At 34.3% G+C, this 21,778-nt stretch overlaps 1 protein-coding gene across 2 annotated transcripts in view; it reads left to right on the plus strand.

Moving 5' to 3' along the window:
• The window catches only part of DENND1B (DENN domain containing 1B), a 243,538-nt gene that overhangs the window by 43,617 nt on the left and 178,143 nt on the right, over positions 1–21,778 (plus strand). For both annotated transcript variants that reach the window (XM_045787733.2, XM_045787734.2), the window contains exon 3: positions 19,103–19,146. In XM_045787733.2, the coding sequence (XP_045643689.1) occupies positions 19,103–19,146 (44 nt within the window). The remainder of the gene's footprint in view (positions 1–19,102; positions 19,147–21,778) is intronic.

A 21,778-nucleotide genomic window follows, 5' to 3' on the forward strand; every position in this document is an offset into this window, starting at 1 on the left:
GGATAGGATTCAGTGTTAGATACTAGTTTAAGGTGTTGGTGCAATGAAGTCATTGGAAGAATTGGGCATGAGTATGGAATTTTATGTTATTGATGCTTCTGAGCAACTCTGTAAAGCACCTATGTTTTATATATGGCATCACACAATATATTCTAAGTCCAGTGTTTGAAACAATATTTGCAACTTGAAAAAGTCTGAAGGTTTTTAAAAGGCTTGGGAAGAAAAATTTCTTTACAGAAAGATTGGGGCAGAGATTCTCAGCCCCTGCTGCACATTACAATCACCTGAGGAGTTTTAAAAACTTGCAGACAGCAAGGATGGTCTGGAATGTGGCCAAAGGTGTCATTTTTTTGAGGGGGTAATTGATATTCCTTAGGTAATTCTAATGAGCAGAAAGAATTAAGAACCATTCTATTTCTATAGAGGAAATAATTTGTGATAAATGGGGTACAGGTTTTGAAGTTTTGTTTTAAATTATATGTGGGATCATCTACTTTTCCCCCAACTTTTCAACAGGAGAGAAAATATTTAAATTGTCTTACAAGAGATTTAGTTGAATATTGGGAACAACTTTCAACCGTAAGCTTACTGGACCCTTTAGGAAGGGAACTAGGAGACTTGGAGTAGTTTCTGTGTATGTGCGGAATATAAATAGATGTACCTGTTTTAGTGGAACATAAAAGGGCCTGACATTCAGGGAGAGGAGACAAGGCTTTTTGAGACCACCCTAGCCTATGATCTGCAATATGTGTATTTTTCATCTGTCATAAATAACCGTGTCTTCTCTACACGTTTATCTGTGATCTCACATGACAAATGATTCTTGTGAAATTGCTTGCTCCTGTAGTCTCCTTAGATTCCAGCCCAATAGATGCCCAAATTAGATCACTGTTTTCTATTCAAAATATGTAGTGAAGTCTTTTGAATTGTATGTTTTTAAAAAAGTGGGTGAAAATTACTCCAGGACTTAATTATTTGCAAGCAAGTTCAGGCTAATAGCTTTCTGCCCCTTCCAGGAAATGTCTCTTGTTGCCAATGTCAGTGTTCTGTTTACCAATCATAATATTGACCTCAAAGGTTAATGATATGTACCCATTATTAAGGAAATTCAAGGAAATTCTGCATACCACCAGGGAAGACGTTCTTTCATATATGGCAACATAGACCTAAAAGTTTTTCTCTTGTAATTGAGAACTGAAATGCAATACCTGAGTTATGCCCATTTTGCTTATCATTTTTCATGCACAAGTTTGTTAATTTATACCGTGGACATTTTGAAGGTGTTACCCAGAAGTCCTTAGATCCTTAGGCTTCTCTAGCTTGAGCGTACAGATGACATCACATTGATATTTAGACTCAAAAGTTGACTGCTTAATAACCCTTACTAGAGTACCTTCTAGGTTTCTGTCCCATTTTGAAGTATTCCTTCTTTTTTTAATATTTCTATAGATCCCCCAGAGGTATCTCACAGGTATTGAGGAATTGCTTGCCTACCTCACAGGCTGTGCTTCTTGCCTTTTTTCTTGATGTCTTACTGCAGTGATTGCATCACTGATGAACTAATTTCTCTAGACTTTCTGTTAGTGCTCCACCTAGAATGAAGTGCATGACACTGATTGGTGCTGTCTCATCTTGGGCTGCTTGTTTCATTATTGCTGCATTTGGCCTCAGGACTGTCATTCATGACGATGTAGCCAGTCCTAGCTCTTTGCACTTTAAATGTCACTTGATTAGTCACAGTGTGGATCAAAGTTCTGCAAAGCGGGTAAGGAGGTAGCTTATCATCTGTGTTAAAAAAGTTCTGCAGAACTAGGGCTCATTTAGTTTTTATAAAACACTGTTCTTTCCTTCCCCAGAATGCCCACATGACACCAGGATCACTGGTCAGGTCAGTTTCATGAAATGTCTACTATAATCTATTGGGAAACTTTCCCTTTCACTCTTAAGCCCTATTACCAGGAGGGTAGATCATCTTGTAAGTTTTATCTGCTTCGTTCCCTTCTGTTTTTCAAATTGTCCATATATGTCTGAATCCCAATCCCAATATTATGTAAGATCTAAGTTCTTTTTACCAGGAGGTTCCTTTTATATGTTACCTGTGTTATTACAGTAGCCTTATAACTAGCTTCATTATTTTATTGTCTTTCACTTTATATTCAACACAGCAGCCAGGTGATCCTGATAAAACACCTCAGAGCCTTTTATTCTCTAGTCAAATTCTCATGTGGTTTTCTTTCTTAGAAGAAAAGCTAAGTTCCTTTTTATGACTTCCAAGGCCCTCATATTCTGCCTGCTCCATCTTTTTGACCTCTTCTTGCCTACTTGTTTTAATTTAACACTATGTTTCAGAGACTTTTTTTTTCATATGAACAAATACAATTTTGTTCAAGGCTTTAGTGTTTTTCAAGACTGTATAGTGTTTCATAGTGTTTCATAGTGTTTCATAAAATAATTATGATATAACCATTTCCATACTAAGGAGCATATAGGTTGTTTCCAGGAATTTGTTAGTTACAAACAGTAAATATTGTATGTATGTGTGTGTATATATGTATACACACACATATATATGTCCATGAAACATCATTTCTTGCATGATGCGTTTTTTTTGAGAATTATCCTTTCTTCCCAATACTATAATCTTTAGACCTTCCTTTAACAAGGGTTTATTTTGGATAAATCCTTTTGTCTTTCTAAAACTATCTTTCTTTTGCTTACAATTCCTGTGTATACAGTTCTTTGAAGACAACTACACTTTTTCAAAAGTTTCAAATATATTATTCCACTGTCTTCTGGATTCCATTGCTGCTAATGAGAAGTCTGCTGTCAGTATAACTTTAGATAGATTGGTAGATAGATTTGGAGCTCTCTCTTTTTCTCTAGGGTGCTTTTAAAGGTATCTATGTCATTTTTTATTCTGTAACTTCATTATAATGCCTCTAGATGTGTCTTTCTTGAGGTCTTGTTTAGGTTTGTTGTAATTTCTAATTCTGAAGATTTATGTCTTTCACTGCTTTTGGAAAATTTAGTCATTATTTCTTTTGATACTATTTCCATCCTTCCCTTGTTTTTTATACTTAAATCTCTTAAGTATGTTTTTTAGAACTCTTCAATAGACTTACCATTCTAGTCTTCAATTTTCTGAACCTCTTTTATATTTCTCACTGGGGGGTTTCTCTCTGTGCCTCATTCTGTTTAATGACTTTTATATCTGATTAAGTTCACTCTTTCTGTCTTCAGCTGTATATAATCTGTTTATTCCATCTATTGAGCATTTACTTTAATAGATTATATATTTTTTATTTCTTAAAGTTCTAGTCATTTTCAAAATTTGCCTTTTTTTTTAAAAAGATCTTTCATTGTTTGCTTATGTGTTTGATCTTTATTCTTTAACCATTTTAAACATTCTTATTATAATTGTTGTTTCAGTTAATTTTAGTGTCTTAAGCCTTTGAGGGAGAGGTGATCCAATTCTGTTGTTTGTTTCTGATGGTTTATAGATTTTCTGTAGCACTGAATTGCAAACTCGTCTTTGGCAAGACCTGGGTTCACTGTTTCTCCTTCCAGAGGGCAGATCTGCTTGCCTGAGGATCCTGGTATCACAGAATTCATTTTTAGGCTCTGAAGATACAAAGATAATTTGATAAGGAGTTAGTGCATTTATACTAAGTCCCATAGTGAATTTGTTTGAATCTTAAATTACATTTCTTCTCTATTTAATTTGATCCTAACTTGAAAGTATTTTGAAAAACTAGATGGCCTGATTTAATGTGGTTCTTTGATATTTTGTCTTATAGTTTTATTATTCATTTTAAAATTAGTTTTTAAATGTTTTTAGTAGTTATTCTTAGTATAGCTCACCAGGATTTTCATTTTAGTAAACTTTGAGTCATTTTTATAGCTAGTATATTCTCTTCATCATCTTTGGCTTTTTTCCAAAGGATTGAAAATGTGTCTGTTATATCCAAGAGTGCCAGGAATCTACTATACTTAAGACTATATATCAAACAAGAAAAGCTTTGACCTGGTTTGCACTTCTGCTTATAATTATGTTTTTGCTATAATATGCAAATTATTTTAAATGTTATAAATACAGTGAAACTGCTTTTTGAGGATCAGTTAATTCTACCGAGGTTTCATGTTAATGCTATATTTCCTGAAAATCTATTTTAGTTCAAAGAGTTAAATATAAGTACTGTGAATATAAACATGTCTTCTTTTTATTTAGTTATATACTTACAGAAAGAATATATAAAATTTAAAAGTCTCAAATGCTAGTCAAAATATGGTCTCTTGCCTGCTTTCCTCTTTAAGGGAATCATAATGAAAGCTATTGCTTTGGGATATGATGAACATCTCAGCTGTCTAAAAGGTATTTGAGATTTTGTATGGAAGATTATCTTTCTGTAAGTGACCTATTAACTTCCCCACCCACCCCGTGTTCTTATAAAAACTTTTGTGTTGGCTTTAAATGATCGGTATCTGAAAAACGTCAAAACATTGATTCTCAGTTGTAAGTTCCTTGTCATAGATTAATCAGGATTGAACATCTGTGGTACAGCATTTTTTTCCCTTTTTGTTGTTGATTTTTTTTTTTTTAACTCTCATGAAGGGCCCTTGGGACAGATGGCCCCTCACTGTTGATGGTTCGATTTACCATGATCACCCACAGCTTCAGAGGAGTGCGAAGAAAAGAAATTGCTTTCTTTGTCAAGGTGTTTTCAATTCAATTCTCACCCATTAGGCCTGTTTGGTTAAGTTTGGAATTACTCTATCAGGTGATTGATGAGGGTTTTCATTTTATTATAATAGGTCTTATTTAAAAGGAATGGAAGTAGCAAAATGATATATCTAACCTGCTATGGATTCTATTTTCTTAAGGTTCTTTGAAGCTCCATTTTCATTACCTTAGCCAGAATTTGCTTATGTATGAGTAATTAGAGCTTCATTGTTTTCAGTTGTGATGCTAATTTTAGGACATTCTGGGAGGAGACATTTGGAAAGGCTAGAATTATCAATTAAATTGCTTCTATGGTTTTAGTTTCAAAAGCACCAAAATAATTTTACAGTAGGAATTGTTTGATTATCCAGATAATTCTTCAGAATGAAGATAAACACAATGGGATAGTTATATTAGGTGTTTTTTTTTTTTTTTTTTTTCACCACAGCTTATACATTTTTAAGAGGGTGAACATACAAATTTCCAAAGTGGTACTTTTAATTTAAATATATACATTATGTAAGGCCACAAATAGAAGTATGATCTGTGCTATTTTTGAAACTGTTTATAAAATAAAACATCTTCAAATAATAATATCATTTCCTTAAGGTTTTTCTTTGTGTAAATGAAACTCAAATTAAGTGAAGAATGATTTTAGTTCTAGAATGAGATGGTATTGATTTGGATCTATTAGTGATTAATGTCCTTTCCTAAGTTTCTTCACGCACAAATTTCCAAGTATTGTTCAGGGGAAATCGTAGGATTTAGGCCATTATTTTCCAAAAAACTTAAATATTTAGTTTGCTGATAATGTCTTCCTGTAGATAGTAAGGAAATTTTCTAAACCTGTGAATATGCCTTAAACTGCTGTCCACTCAATGAACAATAAAATTAAAGATCAACAAAGTAGAAAAAAATTTGGCTTATACTGTGCTTTTATCTGCAGCAGCATATTTTAGAAAGGATTTCATATTAGAAACAAGGATTTCTGGCTTCTAGTCTTGGCTTCAATAGTTACTAGCTTCAGATATGGGATACAATATAACTTCCTGACTGTGGAGTGGTAAAAGAGAACCTTTAAGGTCTTCTTCCGTTCAGAAAACTCTGTGATTCTATTCATACACAATGAACCTTTCTTTGAAAACTCCAAAAGGGGGGAAAAAAACAAAACAGAGGCCTTAAATTAGTTTTTACATTCATAGATACTGGCATTCATCCTTTCTATTTTTCAAATTGGAACTAATTGCTTAAATTCCATGAAAGAAAGCATTGTAACAAAGCACAACAAAAAGTATTTTCTCACGGATATCTAGATAGTAAGGTACAGAAAGACATATATCTTATTTAGATATGGACTACCAGTGTTTATGTATATAGCATGGTGTATACATAGGGATAAAGGGAATAATAGACTGTGTGTCGTCATATATGTACATAGCTATAGTTTCCCATCAGTGTTCCTTAAATCGTATAGTTTCAATGTCATAAAATACTCACTTTTGAAATAAAATGATTTCCATTGTTTTATAAAAAGTAGAATAATTAATAATTATTATTAATTATCAGCACAGAAATTTTATTTTAAATAAAATGGTTTTTTAAAATTTAGTAACACTTTTCTTGCAAAAATTATCTCCTGCTTAACTGTCATGGTTGACATTTCTTCCTAGCCCTCTGAACATATACCTGTTCCCAAACAAAAAATATATATAATAAGGGAAATTCTGAATTATTCATTGCCATATTTTAAAGAGTATTTCCAGCCAACAAATATTAAATTTTTAAACATGTGATACATAATGCTAATTTTTGCAAGAGATACATGGTCTGTGCTATTAGTTTTCAAGGTGTAGTCCTTAGATCAATAGCATTAGTATCACTTGAGAACTTGTTAGAAATGCATTTTCTCAGACATACCTTTGACCTATTGACTTAGAAGTTCTGGAAGTGGGACCCAGAGATCTATGTCTTAACAAGCTCTCTATACATTTGTGTTGCATGCTAAAGTTTGAGAACTACTGAAGTAGACCTTTTAGAAGTAGCTAAAATTCTGTATTATCATCTACATGTGAACTTTAAAATAATTTGTAAAAACACCTTACAATGTATGTTTTAGTAAGATTAATTATAATCTGAATTTGATATTTTTCAGCAGTGAATATGTTTTTACTTTCACTGTTGCTAATAGTCTTAAAATTTGCACAACCTATGATTACTGGGGTTTTTTTGGGGGGGGGTCAGAAGAGATGATTAGATAACGTGTTGGAAGTGACATCTTTCCACCAGTGCTAAAATCTGTGTTTTGCTGGAGTGCAGGACAAGGAAAGATGGCAGGATATTGGTTTTCTGGATCTGTGGTTTCACCAAGGTCATGTGTGGCTCTAAATGAGGGAATGAGTTGCTTTTTAAAATACCTTTTTTGTGGTCAGACTAGATATAAAATTACAGTAATTAATGAGTTTGCAAACGATTTTGGTAGAGGTAGTGAAAATTAAAACTTTAGGGGTGTGGCATTAACACAAGACGGCCAAATCAGGGACCCCACCCTCCATTCTCCAACAAAGATTAACAATTAGACTGCTATCCACAAACAGAAACAGTTCTGGGAGAGCCACCTATGAAACTTTAGCACCACTCTGTAACAAAAATCTTGAGAATAACTACATTGAGGAAAGAACAGCGTTATTATGCCTGCATCATTTCATTCCCAAGCTGACATTGCTCAGGGCCAGGAGGGAACTCTCCATCTAGAAAGAGTTTCCTGTGCAGAGAAGGGATAGTGGGATGAGTTTCCCCACTTTTGGGGGTACCACATTAAGGTCCTGCTTCAGTTTCACCCCACTCAGAGACTAGCAAAGCTGAGATATATAGAGATGGCTAGGAACAAAGAAGAAAAGTGTGCTACCAGTATCAGTCACACAGTGAGAGCAACTGTGGTTCCCAGTTTATCTGCTCTGTGAATTTTATTGGTTTTTACCTCACAAATATTTGGGTTCCCTGACACCAGCTGCCAAAGTTCCTCTCTGCTTCCCCGCACCCCTCCCTTCCCCTGTTTGTGAGCCTAGGACTCATACTGGCAGCAGCCCAGACTTCTACAACTATATGATGCAGGACACCATCCCAGATGCCCCCATAGCTGACTCCCACAACTGTGCAAGCACTCAGAGTTAGCTCTTCCAGCTGTGTACTTTCATGGCACCAGTCTGACACCTATTACTAGCTTCCACTGCTACATGCTACATGCGTGCCTGGGGGAAGACTTTGTGGCCATGGGAGAGCATGTTGACAGCCAGGGCCCCCACAGATGCTTATGGGCTTGAATTATGTCACTGGCCTGCACCATTATGCTCAGCTGGAGCTAGCCCCTCCAGCTATGCTCCTGTATGCCTCTGGCTGGATCTCCATCACTAGCCTCCAGTGTCATGTACTCATGGTGAAACACGAGGAGCCATCAGTAGTGTTAGATAGTACATGCTGAGAGCACATCACTGGCACTGGCTACTATTGCTGCTTGATCTGGCCCTTAGCCCCTGGACCTGGAGGTGCTGTTGAGGACCCTCACAGCCCTTGCACCCTCAGTGGATGCCCTGTAGTGCTTGTGAAGGACCATGTGGTTGGAGATGCTGTGGACTCCAGTGTCCTCGGCTGAATGAGCCATCACATATCCCCAGACCTGATGCCATTACACATCTTAAACTTGATCTTGAGTCACAGCATACTCCAGTATGTCCCAACCTGCAGGTGAAAATCTTCCCTTAAAGAAGTCAGTCTATAACATCTTAAAAAAACGACTGCTTCTTCTAATGTTTAGACACCTATACAAAGCTACAGGGATCATGAAGAATCATGGAAATATGACTCCATCAAAGGAATACAATGAGTCTCCAGTAACTAGCCCCAAAGAAATGGAAATCCAGGCATTTCCTGATAAAGAATTCAAAATAATTGATGATGCTTAAGCACTATAAGAGAATACAGATAAACAGTTTGAGTACATCAAGAAAACAACACAAGAACAACTGTGAAGTGCAATAAATATAGAAACCTAAAAAAGAACCAAGCAAATTTCGGAGCTGAAGAATGCAGTAACCTAACTGAGGAACTCAATAGAGAGCTTCAGCTGCAGGCTAGACCAAGCATATGAAAGAATCCATGAGCTCGAAGACAGATATTATGAAATTAACCACTCAGAGGAGCAAAAAGAAAAAAGAAATGAAAAGGAATGATGAAAGCCTACAGGTCTTATAAGACACCATTAAGACAGGCAGTTTCTGTACGATTAGAGTCCCAGAAGGAGAAGTGAGGGAGAAAGGGGTAGAAAATGTATTTAAAGAAATACCAGCTAAGAATTTTCCAAACCTGAGATTAGATTTGGACATCCGGTTTATGAAGTTAGTAAGTCACCCCAAATTTCAGTCAAAAGGGTGTTCTGCAAGACAATACAATTGTCCATAATTGAAGACAAGGAGAGAATTTTAAAAGCAGTAAGAGAAAAATATTTCTCTCATGAAGCTATTAGCAGATTTCTCAACAGAGACCTTGCATGCCAGGAGAGACTGGAATGGTATATTCAAAATGCTAAAAGAAAGACTGTCAACCCACAATACCATACTCAGCAAAGTCATCCTTCAAAAATGAAGGTTGAAATTCTTTTCCAAACAAATAAAAGCTGAGGTAGTTCATCACCACTATACCTGCTGTACAAGAAATGTTGAAAGGACTTATTCAAGCTGAAATGAAAGAACAGGGACTATGAAAACATATGAAAGGAAATGACACAGTGGTAAAGGCAAGTATGTTGCCAACTGCAGAATGCTCTAATACTGTAATTGGTGGTATGTTAACCAGTCTCCTTTAGTATCAAGGTTGAAGGACAAAAGTATTACAAGTAGCTATAGCTACAATAATTCATTAATGGATGCACAATATAAAGAAGATATAAAGTGTGACATCAGAAACATAAAATGTGTTTGTGTCAGGAGAATAGAACAGTAGAGTTTTTGTATGTGATTGTAAAATTTTTCAGGTAAGCCTCAGTAACCACAAAACAAAAATCTATAGTAGATACAAGATAAAGAGAGGGGAATATACCACTATGGAAAATCACAAAGAAAGATAGCAGACTATACAATTTAAATATATATATACATATATACATCCTACATCAGAACACATAAAGATATCAAGGAAATACTAACAGATTTGAAGGGAGTAATAGATATCAATGTGATAATAGAGGACTTTAATACCCTGCTTTCAAGAATGGATAAATCATCCAGGCAGAAAATCAATAAGGACATATTTTGGATTTGAACCATACTTTAGATCAAATGGTCTTAGCAGACATATACAGAATGTTCCATCCAACAGCAGCAGAATGCACATTCTTCTCAAGCATGCAGGAAAAATCTCTAGGATAGACCGTATATTCATTCACAAAGTAAGTCTCAGTTAATTTAAAAGGACTGCATTATACCAAGTATTTTTTGCAACCACAGTGGCATCAAACTAGAAATCAATAACAAGAGGAAAACTGGAAAATTTAAAAATATGTGGAAATTATTAACATACTGCTGAACTTGAATGGGTCAAATATTAAAAGGGAAATAAAAAAATATACTGAAGCAAACAAAAATGAAAACAGCATACCAAAAGTCACAGGATACAGTAAGAGCAGTACAAAGAGGAAGTTTATAGCAATAAATGCCTACATTAGGGAAAAGTAGGTATCTCAAACAACTTAGTTTTAATACCTCAAGAACTAGAAAAAGAACAAATGAAGCCCCAAATTAGCAGAAGAAAGGAGATAAAGAGCAGAAATAAATGAAATGGAGAATAGAAAAACAATAGAAAAGATCAGCAAAAGTAAGAGTCATTTTTTTGAAAAGATAAATAAAATTCACAAACCTTTAGGTGGATTTACCAAGAAAAAGACTTACTTCAATAAATAAAATTATAAATGAAAAAGGAGACATTACAACTGATACCATAGAAATATAAAGGATTATAAGACTATCATGAACAACTATATGTCAGTAATTGAACAACCTAGAAGAAATGGATGCATTCAACCATTCAAATATATAGCCTATCGTGTCTGAATCAAGAAGAAATAAAAAATATGAACAGACCAATAATAAGTAAGGAGATTTAATCAGTCATAAGAAGCCTCCCAACAAAGAAAAGCTTAAGACCAGATGGCTTTGTGAGTGAATTTACTAAACATTTAAGAAGGATTCATGCCAGTTCTTATTATACTTTTCCAAAAAATTGAAAAGGAGGGAACATTATCAAACTCATTTTATAAGGTCAGTATTACTCTGATAACAAAAGCCAGAAAAGGATACTAAAAGAAAACTATAGGCCAATATTCCTGATGAATGTAGTTGCAAACATTTTCAACAAAATGCTAGTAAACCAAAGTCAGTGGCACATTAAAAGGATCATACATGAGGGAGCTTTTCTCTACTTGCTAGATGGGATGCTGCCTGATTCATGAATCACTTAATAAAGCCAATTGGATCTTTAAATTTAAAAAAAGGTTATAAAACCATGATCAAGTGGGATTTATTCTGGGATTCAAAGATGGTTCAACATGTGAAAATCCATAAATGTGATACATCACATTAGTAGAATGGAAGATAAAAATCGTATCATCTCAATAGATCAGAAAAAGCATTTGATAAAACTCGATGTCTTTCATGATTAAAATTCTCAACAAGTTAGAGAGAGAAAGAACATACCTCAGCATAATAAAGTACACTTGTGACAGTCCTACAGCTAGCATCATACTCACCTCTGTGAAGGGTGGAAGCTTTCCCTCTGACATAAGGAACAAGACAAAGAAGTTCACTCTCACCACTCTTATTTAACATAGTACTGGAAGTCCTAGCCAGAGCAGTTAGGCAAGAAAAAGAAATAAAAGGCATCCAAATAGGAAAGAAAGAAGCAAAATTGTTTGCTGATGACATGATCTTGGTATAGAAAATCCTAAAGTCTCCACTACAAAATTTTTAGAATAAATAAATTCAGTAACATTTCAAGATGCAAAATCAACATACAAAAATCAGTTGCCTTCCTATACACACAATTAGCTGTCTGAAAAAGAAATAACACAATCCCATTTATAATAGCATCAAAAACAACAAAATGCTTAGGAATGAATTTAATCAAGGAAGTGAAAGATGTCTACATTGAAAACTATGAAGCATTGTGGTGCCTGGATCACTCAGTGGGTTAAGTGTCTTACTCTTGATTTTGGCTCAGGTCATGATCTTATGGTCGTGAGATTGAGCCCTGGGTTGGGCTCCATGTTCTGCAGGGAGTCTACTTGGGATTCTCTCTCTCTTTCTCCCTCTGCCCCTCCTCCTGCACTCTCTCTCTTTGTCTCTCTAAAATAAATCTTAAAAAAAAACCCTATAAGACATTGATGAAAGAAATTGAAGAAGACAGAAATAAATGGAAAGATATCCCATGATTGTGGATTGGAAGAATTAATATTGTTAACATTTTGTTCACATTACCCAAAGCCATCTATAGATTCAATATAATATTTATCAAAATTCAATGGAATTTTTTTTCACAGAAATATAAGAACAATCCTGAAATTTATAAGCAACTGCAAAAGACCCCAAATAGCCAAAGAGCAAATGCTGGCAAAGTTGTGAAGAAAAGGGAACTCTGGTTCACTGTTGGTGGGAATGCAAATTAATATAGCCACCATGGAAAACAGTATGGAAGTTTCTCAAAAAATTAAAAGTAGCATTGCCATATGATCCAGCAATCCCAGTTCTGGTTATATATCTGAAGAAGATGAAATCATTATCTTGAAGAGAGAGCTGCACTCCCATACTCATTGCAGCATTATTCACAATAGTCAAGATATGGAGACAACCTAAATGTCTATCAGTGGATGAATGGTTAAAGAAAATGTGGGGGCGTGTGTGTGTGTGTGTGTGTGTATAATGAAATGTTATGTATATATATACGTATATATAATGAAATATTATTCAGCCCTAAATAAAAAGAAGAAAATTTTACCATTTACAGTAATAAGGATTGGTCTTGAGGATATCAGGCTAAGTGAAATAAGTCAGAGAAAGACAAATACTGTATAATCTCACTCATCTATGGAATCTAAACACATGAAACTCAGAAAAAGAGAGTGGAATGGTGGTTACCAGGAGCTGAGGAAGAGTTGTTGGGAGATGTTGGTCAAAGGGTACAAACTTTCAGTTATAACATGAGTAAGTTCCAAGGATCTAATGTGCAGCTTAGTGACTATAGTTAACAATACTGTATTGTCTTCTTGAAAGTTGCTATTAGAGTAGTGCTTTAATGTTTCACCATAACCACAACAAAAACAAGAAATTAGTAATTATGCAAGGATGTGTGTCATCTTAACTAACCTTCTGAGCATTTCTCATATATGCTTATTGAATCAAGTTACACACCTTAAACTTACACATTTCAATTATCAATAAAGCTGGAAAAAGTAATTTTAAATGTAGTTACCTAATTCCATGCTTTTCAATATTTTTCACATAATAGCTATATGTAGAAAATGATATTTGTATGGTAAACTTGGGAGGGAAGGGGTGGATGATAGGGAGGAGAGGAGAGAAATTGATTTTACCTTTTTCAATACCTGCATCTGATCAGAGACAGAAAGCATTTTTATTCATTAGTGTAAGACCAGAACTTTAGCCACCTAATTTTGTAATTACAAATGCTGCATGTGTTGATTTTACCATATTTTTCAGTCCTATAGTCTTTAGATATATGCAGATTTTCTACTGAAAATATACTGTTTTAAAATGCATTAGCATGATTTGGTATTACATTTAGTAGTAATGGACTTTACAGGAAAAAAAATACCTCACTTTCCTTTTTATTAGCTTTAAATCAACAATTCCTATCTATAACAACTCTTCTGTTTAAATGTTCTTTTCCATCACATATGACTGACAAAAACCTCAACCCTGACTGAATCTTCTAATTATCTCTTCCACCTCAGCTGTTGAATGATGATGGGGAAATACCATGAATGGTTGCCATTAAACACTAGGTTGGATACTTACCAAATGGAGAACTCAACAGTGACTGAACAGTTGGTCACACTTCCTCCTTCAGCCTCCAGCAGCTTCTCTCTTAAGTAGAGACCCTTCCTTCTACTTCACAGATTAGCACTTTTTACACAAAACTTTTGCCTTTGCACCACCAATTCTAATGTCTCCTTGGATTCAGATCTTCTCTTTTTCCTGTAACAATGGAAAATGTTCTCCAGCTTCCTTCCAAGGCTCATCTTACTGTCTTAATCAGGATCCCATTCTTCCTGCCTTCTCAGAGATATCTTTTTTTCTTCGGCTCTCTGCTGGCTCATTAATTCCTATTATCATTTAAACCTGTTCAAGTCTGCACCATAGTAAAAGAAAACAAACCTGTCTAGCTTCATCTCTCACCACCTACCTGTACTTTCTTCTTCCTTGTACAGTCTTTGTTAAAAATGTCTCCATACGGGGCGCCTGGGTGGCACAGCGGTTAAGCGTCTGCCTTCAGCTCAGGGCGTGATCCCGGCGATCTGGGATCGAGCCCCACATCAGGCTCATCTGCTATGAGCCTGCTTCTTCCTCTCCCACTCCCCCTGCTTGTGTTCCCTCTCTCGCTGGCTGTCTCTATCTCTGTCAAATAAATAAAATCTTAAAAAAAAAAAATTTAAATAAAAATGTCTCCATACACTCTGGCTGCACTTCCTCATTCATTCTCACTGCATGATCCTAAGTCGGCCTTCTGCTTCCCATGCTTTCATTGAAGCTCATTTTATTGTGGCTTTATGCTTTACTTATAGTTGCCATTTTTTAGTAATCACTTTGCTTAATGTTTTGCCACATTTGAGAATTTTTTGGATATACCCTCTTCCCTTGACTTTCATTACTACCCATACTCTAACATATTCTCTGTACATTTCTAGTTGTTTTTTTCATTTGGTTTATATCATCATCTGCTTTAATTGCTTTCTTTGATACCCAGGACACATTTTAAATTCTAGTCTGTCCCCTACCTCTCCAGCTTCATCCCTTGACATTCTGTCCCTTCTATTCTACATTTGGGATATATTGCTTTTTTTTTTTTTTTTTCCCAGTTTCTAGATTGTATTGTGCTTTCTATTATCTTCCAAGACATCATACATATTGTTTTTCCAGTCTGGAATGTTCTCCCTTGCCTCTGTTAGAACCCAGATAATCCTTTGCTTGCCTAACTGACATGTTAGTTTGCGTGTACTTTCCTTCCTAAATAGTTAGTGACTTTAAATTAGATGAGATTTCCATATGTTGTGTAGTATCCTGTCCATTTAATGTAACAGTCATTAAATTTTATTGCATTATATGTTTTAGATGCTTTCTTTTCTGTAAGTTGTAGAGACCTTGTTTTGTTTAGTTTACCATTATATCTCCATAGGCAGAAGAATAAAATTACACATTTTCCTTAATGAGTCTTGCTCATTTACATTAAAGAGACATCACCATTCCTTTATTTGGAACATTTTTTGAAATTATTAAGCCAGTGAATTTTTAAGTTGAGCCCAAGTATTTCTACAGGATACCCTGTTTAAAACTATAGTTTGCACAAAAAAATAGAGAGCTCTTTCCCCATGTGTGCTATAGGGCTTTGGAGTGCAGGGACTTTTCCTATTTTTTTAGCACTGCATAGAGTTTTGAATGGAATAAATTGAACCTAAATGGGACAGAGAAATGTGTTGATTCTGGAAATTATTTAAAATAGCTGCTCTTGGGGAGCCTGGGAGGCTCAGTCGGTTAAGTGTCCAACTCTTAATTTTGGCTCAGATCGTGATCTTGGGGTGCTGGAATTGAGCCCCGCTCCGCTCTCAGCAGGAAGTCTGCTTGTCCCTCTCCCTCTGCTCCTCCCCCCACGTGCGCATGCTCTCTTTCTCTCAAATAAAATAAAATAGCTGCTTTTTAGATCTCAACTAAGAAAGTTCTAGTCTCTCAAATTGACTAGCCTTATAACTAATTCAAACTCCTTGTTTTGGCCTTGGTTTTCTCATTCATAAAATTCTGATTCTGCACGGTAGGTAAATCAAATACTGAAAGTTATAATCCATCATATTACTTACTAATATATATTCTACTTTTCAAAAGTATATAGTCTCTGAACTGTGATTTTACAAATGCATAATTTTAAAGATTCATCTGTGAATTCCACAGAATTCAGTAAATATTATTCATTTATGCAAATTGAAGAGTTTGCCTTCCATTTTTTAATAATGTAGTTGAATCACACTAGTATTTTAAGTTATTTTAATTATTGTGTTCATTGAAGGGCCGGAAAATGTGAAAGACTTGATTGCAAAGGGGGAAAAAATTGCTGAATATATCTCATTTTACATTTTATTTTATTTTATTTTTTAAAAGATTTTATTTATTTATTCGACAGAGATAGAGACAGCCAGCGAGAGAGGGAACACAAGCAGGGGGAGTGGGAGAGGAAGAAGCAGGCTCATAGAGGAGGAGCCTGATGTGAGGCTCGATCCCATAATGCCGGGATCACGCCCTGAGCCGAAGGCAGACGCTTAACCGCTGTGTCACCCAGGCGCCCCTCATTTTACATTTTAAAAAAGCCTTAGTCATGAATTTGGAGTCTTATGATGGTGATGGACAAATAATATTTTAAATATTCTTAATTCCAAATTTACTGACTTAATAAAAATTTTTATATTTTCCTTTCTATATAACATCTCTTACTAAAGAGATTAACTACATTTATGTACAAGTCATGTATTCTTCCTTTCATATTTATTTGGTTTCTAGATTTTTGGTGGCAAAGATTGTTTTAAAATTAAGATACGGAGTCTCGCTTGAGTCACTAATAGATATTGGTAGGAAGAGAAGCACAGTGTACATCGGGCCTCACCAGTGGCAGTGATTTCTGCCAGCAGTTTTCATCCTTTCATCCATAAAATAAGCAGAAAATTGACCAGCGTTGCTAGATCAGATCTGATATCTAGAAAGTAATCCTCAGGGAATAGAAAATTCAGTCTTTGTGCATACATTTGAGAATCAGGTTATTATTTCTTTTTCAGAGCCATTTTTTTTCTTCCTTTGCAGTATTTGTGAGAAGTTTCTACAGAGATGTGTCAGATATGGTGTAAATCTAACAACACAGGCAGTAACTAAGTTAATCCATTTCAAACTATGGATTCACATTAAAATAAATTTTTGAGTGCTGAAGTGGAAATTTCATTTAATGAAAAGAAATAGGATATATTTCACTAAATAATTAAACCAGTAGATGCTATTTTCATGAGTTCTGTGAAAGAATAGGCGATACAGAAAAAAACAGTGTAATAGAGGATGAGAAAAAGTGAGTTAACAAAACATACTTGGGTAAATGCTGTGAACAATAGGGGCAAACCAGTATCTGTACAAGCTAAATGTTCTGGTTTTAAGACGTAAGTGTAAGAAATTTGTCACAAACGGTTTCTTAAACGACAGCTATAAAATTGAGGTTGTTCAAAAGGGATGTTTTGAATATTCACATTGAAACTCTTTAACTCCATTATTTATACTAGAACTATTCTGCATTTCTGTATAACTGATTTGCTTATGTGGCCATTAGTATACTAAATTTATCAAAATAACAATATCTCATGAATATCATATAACTTTTGTTTTATGTGATTCAAATCTTAATAACTATCATTTTGGTAAAACTGACTCACACATACATATTTCCAACATAAAACACACTCATAACTCACACATACATATTTTCCAACATAATCTTCCATGTCTTGAGTATTTTTGGGTGACCTATAATGCATGTCATTCATTTTAGAAATGTATACTTTGTTTTACCTGAAGAGATAATCATTTAATATTATCTTTGTGAATTTGTAATGCATTATTTTTATATAAGCTGTTTTAAATGATTACTTATTTATATTGACTTATATAGAAACCTTCTATTCCTTACTAAGTAAAAAGATTAATTATAGAAAGTATGCTTTCTTTTCTTTTTAATTTAAAATAATTGAAAAAAATTCTTTTGAACTTAATAAGTAATACAGCAAGAGGAGATAGCTCATACTAAAAATGTTGCTAGGTAATTATTGAGTTTTGGAATTAAAAAAAATTATACATTCTTGGACTGTATTTTTTATAAAAGCAACATGGGATAGTGGAAATAATGGAATAGAACTTACTTGGGAACATAAATTGATGTCTTTGGTCTACCCTTTTTACTTGGAGTGGAATTCAAATCCTGTTGTATCAGTGGTACTTGTTACTTATACTATCTTGAGCTTTCAAAGGCTTTTTCAGAAGTAATATCCGTTGTACACTATCCTTTTAAGGCACATCTACAGATACTCAGAAGTTTGTTTTTGACACAATTAAACAATGAGCACACAACTAAAATATTTATTAGTGCTAATTAAAAGGACTTATTTTTTTTTAAGATTTTATTTATTTATTTGACAGAGAGAGACAGCCAGCGAGAGAGGGAACACAAGCAGGGGGAGCAGGAGAGGAAGAAGCAAGCTCCTAGTGGAGAAGCCCGATATGGGGCTCGATCCCATAACGCCGGGATCACGCCCTGAGCTGAAGGCAGACGCTTAACGACTGCGCCACCCAGGCGCCCCAAGGACTTATTTTTAATATACTAAGTAGAAAAGAAATATTGTGAGAAATGATGAAAATGAAAAGCCAGTGGGAATAGTTATAAAACAACATTGGTTTTTATATATAACTAGATATATTAGAAAAATTTAAAAATGCCCTGCAAATATCAATTGTATTTTAAGTAGGTTTGATGCCTTATAACTACTAACTTGTATCTATTATTTTATAAAATTCTTCATAGAGTCGCAAATATGGGATTTCAAAAGTGAATTTTGAAATAAAGCAAGCATTATTACAGTGTTCATAAATCTTAGGATTTTAAGTGGAAATTTAAGATGATATATTTTGGTCTAATTTTTAAGAACTATAATATATTTGATTACATATTTACCACATTTATATTTTTCTTTTCAAATTAAAACCAATATGTTAAGTGTAGTTAAATCTGAAAATTCACATTTCAGAATCTTAAAATGTAAAGTATATAAATAAAAAAGTGAGTTGTGAAAAGGAATGAGTTTTAATAATCTGACCAAGTTATTAATTTTATTTGTTCCTGTTCCCAAGGCCATTAAAATGCTTAAAAGATCAAGATACTTTATTTTTAACCTCGTCAACTGTAAATGTTTAAAGAGAAATTTAAAAATTATTTAAAAAGTAGCCCTGACAATGTTTTAACAAGAATGTTGGTGTAAATGTGCTCTTTTGCCTCTGTTTAATGCCGTGTGTCAATTATTTACAGATCCGGTGGTATTGTGGAAATTCCCAGAGGACTTTGGCGACCAGGTTGGAACCACGTAATTTTTAAAAAACATTTATAATTGGACTACTATGACTATTGCTGCTGTTACTGCAGCAACTACTACTACACATGAATTGCTATAAGTATTTTCTCTTGACCAATTGTGAGGAAAAAATCATGTGTGCAGAACGTATATGGAAAATCTTTTAAAGTTACCAAGTAAATGGGTGATGAGAAAGCCCTTATATTAAAACTAATAAGAACTGAGTATTTATAGTTTCAGTGTATTTTTACACTCTTTATCTATCTATGGAACATATTTGGAAACATTAAAAAATTTTTCCCATCAAAAAAACTTGACAATACCATACTTTGTTGAATACCCTCCTATTATTTCTGTCTACTTGAAGTAGTAACTGCTGTAAATAAGTGATTAGTTCTCTCCTTTTGCAGTGATGTCTGAATTGTTTACATATATGTTGAATCGATGGTATTTTCTTATTTGTATATAATTCTTGTCTATAGCTTTACTTTCTTAAAAGAAAATGAGACTTCAGAATGAGTTTATTCCATTTGTATTTTAAATTATAGTCTTCTATAGTTTCTTAATATTTAGCATGACCAAAATTATGAATTATTTTGACATGATATATGTAAATAGAAAAATCTGTAGAATTTTATATTATAGATTTAGCATTTTGAAATGGATTATATAATACATGGTTAAAATACAGATTTCAAATTTTTATGGATATCTGATGAACATATTCTTTTTTTTTTCTTTGCCTGCAAAGCAGTGGTATAAAACAGTCTTGTCACTGTTAAAATTAAAAAATTTACTAGTATAAGCTTAACCATAAGTTAAATTCACAGATATGATTCTTACAATTGTCATAATTTATAAAATTGAAAGCTGACTAACGTATTTGTTTAAAGCAGTTCATTCAGAAATAAGTATACAGACAAGTGATTTTGATATGTGGAAGGATAACTTTCTACATGTGAAAATCTGTATGTAAGACTAGGAAGTTACACTGAAAAAAAATCAGTAAATGGGCATGTTAAATATTAATTCAATCTAATGCAATCCTTGACTATTTTTCACATAAAAAGACGGGTGTGCACTCTTAATTTGTTTTTAGCTCTTTAGAGAAAGAATGGATTTATAAATATCTTAGGTATGCAAAAGAAGTCCCTACAGTGAAGACATGATTTGGATATATGATGTATAATTGGGTTTGTTTTCAAGTAATGTGTGGTTAGATTAGAGCCTTACTGACTCATTTTAGCATTTTGAGATACTCTTCTGGTATTCTTGAGTCTTTCTTGTCCACTGACCCAAGAACAAACCTCACGTCCAGGTCATGTTTTCTTTTGTTTTTTATTTTTTACCTCTTAAACTGCCCCTGGGAATTCCTAGGAAATCTGAAAGCCCCTCACTTTGGATTCACGTAAGGGCGATCATGTACTTGTTAAGTTCAGCTACAGTAAATTTTTCCGCGAGACCAACTATCGCTGTGCCTCTCTGTGACTGAGAAGCTGGTGATGGGAATTTTTTAGTTGGGGCTGAGATGTTGTTTTGTTTCCCAAATTTGTGAGGCCAGCGGAACATTGATAAGCCTTTACGTACCTGGTAAAACGCAAAAGCAGTTAAGTGGGTAACGATGATGCATGTGCAGAATTCCAGCTCATAGCAATTCTTACACATTTTTTTGAAGGTTAGGATTGAAAGGAGATTTAGACACCATTTTATCTAAACCCTTCACGTTATAGCTGAAGAAACCAAACTTTATATGGGACTCTAGCCAAGGACTTTGAAGAATGATTTTGCTGTATGCTTTTTGGTGAATATTCTGAATAGTACAGATGATTCAAGTACTCCACGTATATTTCTCGTCTTTCTTACCACTTACTGTTGTATACTGTCTGCTTCTTGCTAAACAGCCTTTTCACTGATCTGAGACTTGCTTCAGTAATAATAATCATTAAAAAGCTCTTTATTTACATCTTCCCATGTACTGGGCAGTATACTATGTGCTTTATGTGCATAATTCATTTTATCTTCACACCCACCCAGTACTACTAGGGGATAGTATCATGCCCCAAACTTGCCTGAGATCACACTGCTTATCAGACGCAGAGCTGAGATTTGAAAGCAAGTTTGTCTAACTCAAAAAACATGTGCTATTAGCAATGAAGCTATATTCTTTCTGCTTGGAATGCTGACCCAGATCCTACTCACTTATTTTATTTTAGCTCTTGTAAAAACAGTTTATCCTAACAGTTCTTGTCCCCTCATTATCTTTATAATTTGTAATCATTGTGTTATTTAATCCAAAGAAATACTATCTATTCATTACCCTTTGGTTCTACTACATGGAGTTGTTGGTTCACCAGAGTTGTTTTATTATAGCCTCCTCAAGTATGTCTTCCTTCTTTAGTTGGTAGAACCAGTGGGACAGTACAAAGTCACATTTCAGGGGCTGTAATTCGATTTGGGGGGGGGTGTACAGTGGAGAATCTTGTATAGGGAAGTAGGAAATGAAACTGTAAATATAAATGGAGCTGGGTTTTGGTAACATTAAAGGCCTTGCTAAAGAGTTGGTCCTTCAGATGAACTTGAGGAGAGTGTGGTACAGCAAAATAAGTATGTTAAGACGATTACTCGGAAAGAGA

The sequence above is a fragment of the Ursus americanus genome, chromosome 2 (genome assembly GCF_024610735.1).
Source record: "Ursus americanus isolate L20-20 chromosome 2, mUrsAme1.1.p, whole genome shotgun sequence".
Classification (NCBI taxonomy): Eukaryota; Metazoa; Chordata; class Mammalia; order Carnivora; family Ursidae; genus Ursus; species Ursus americanus.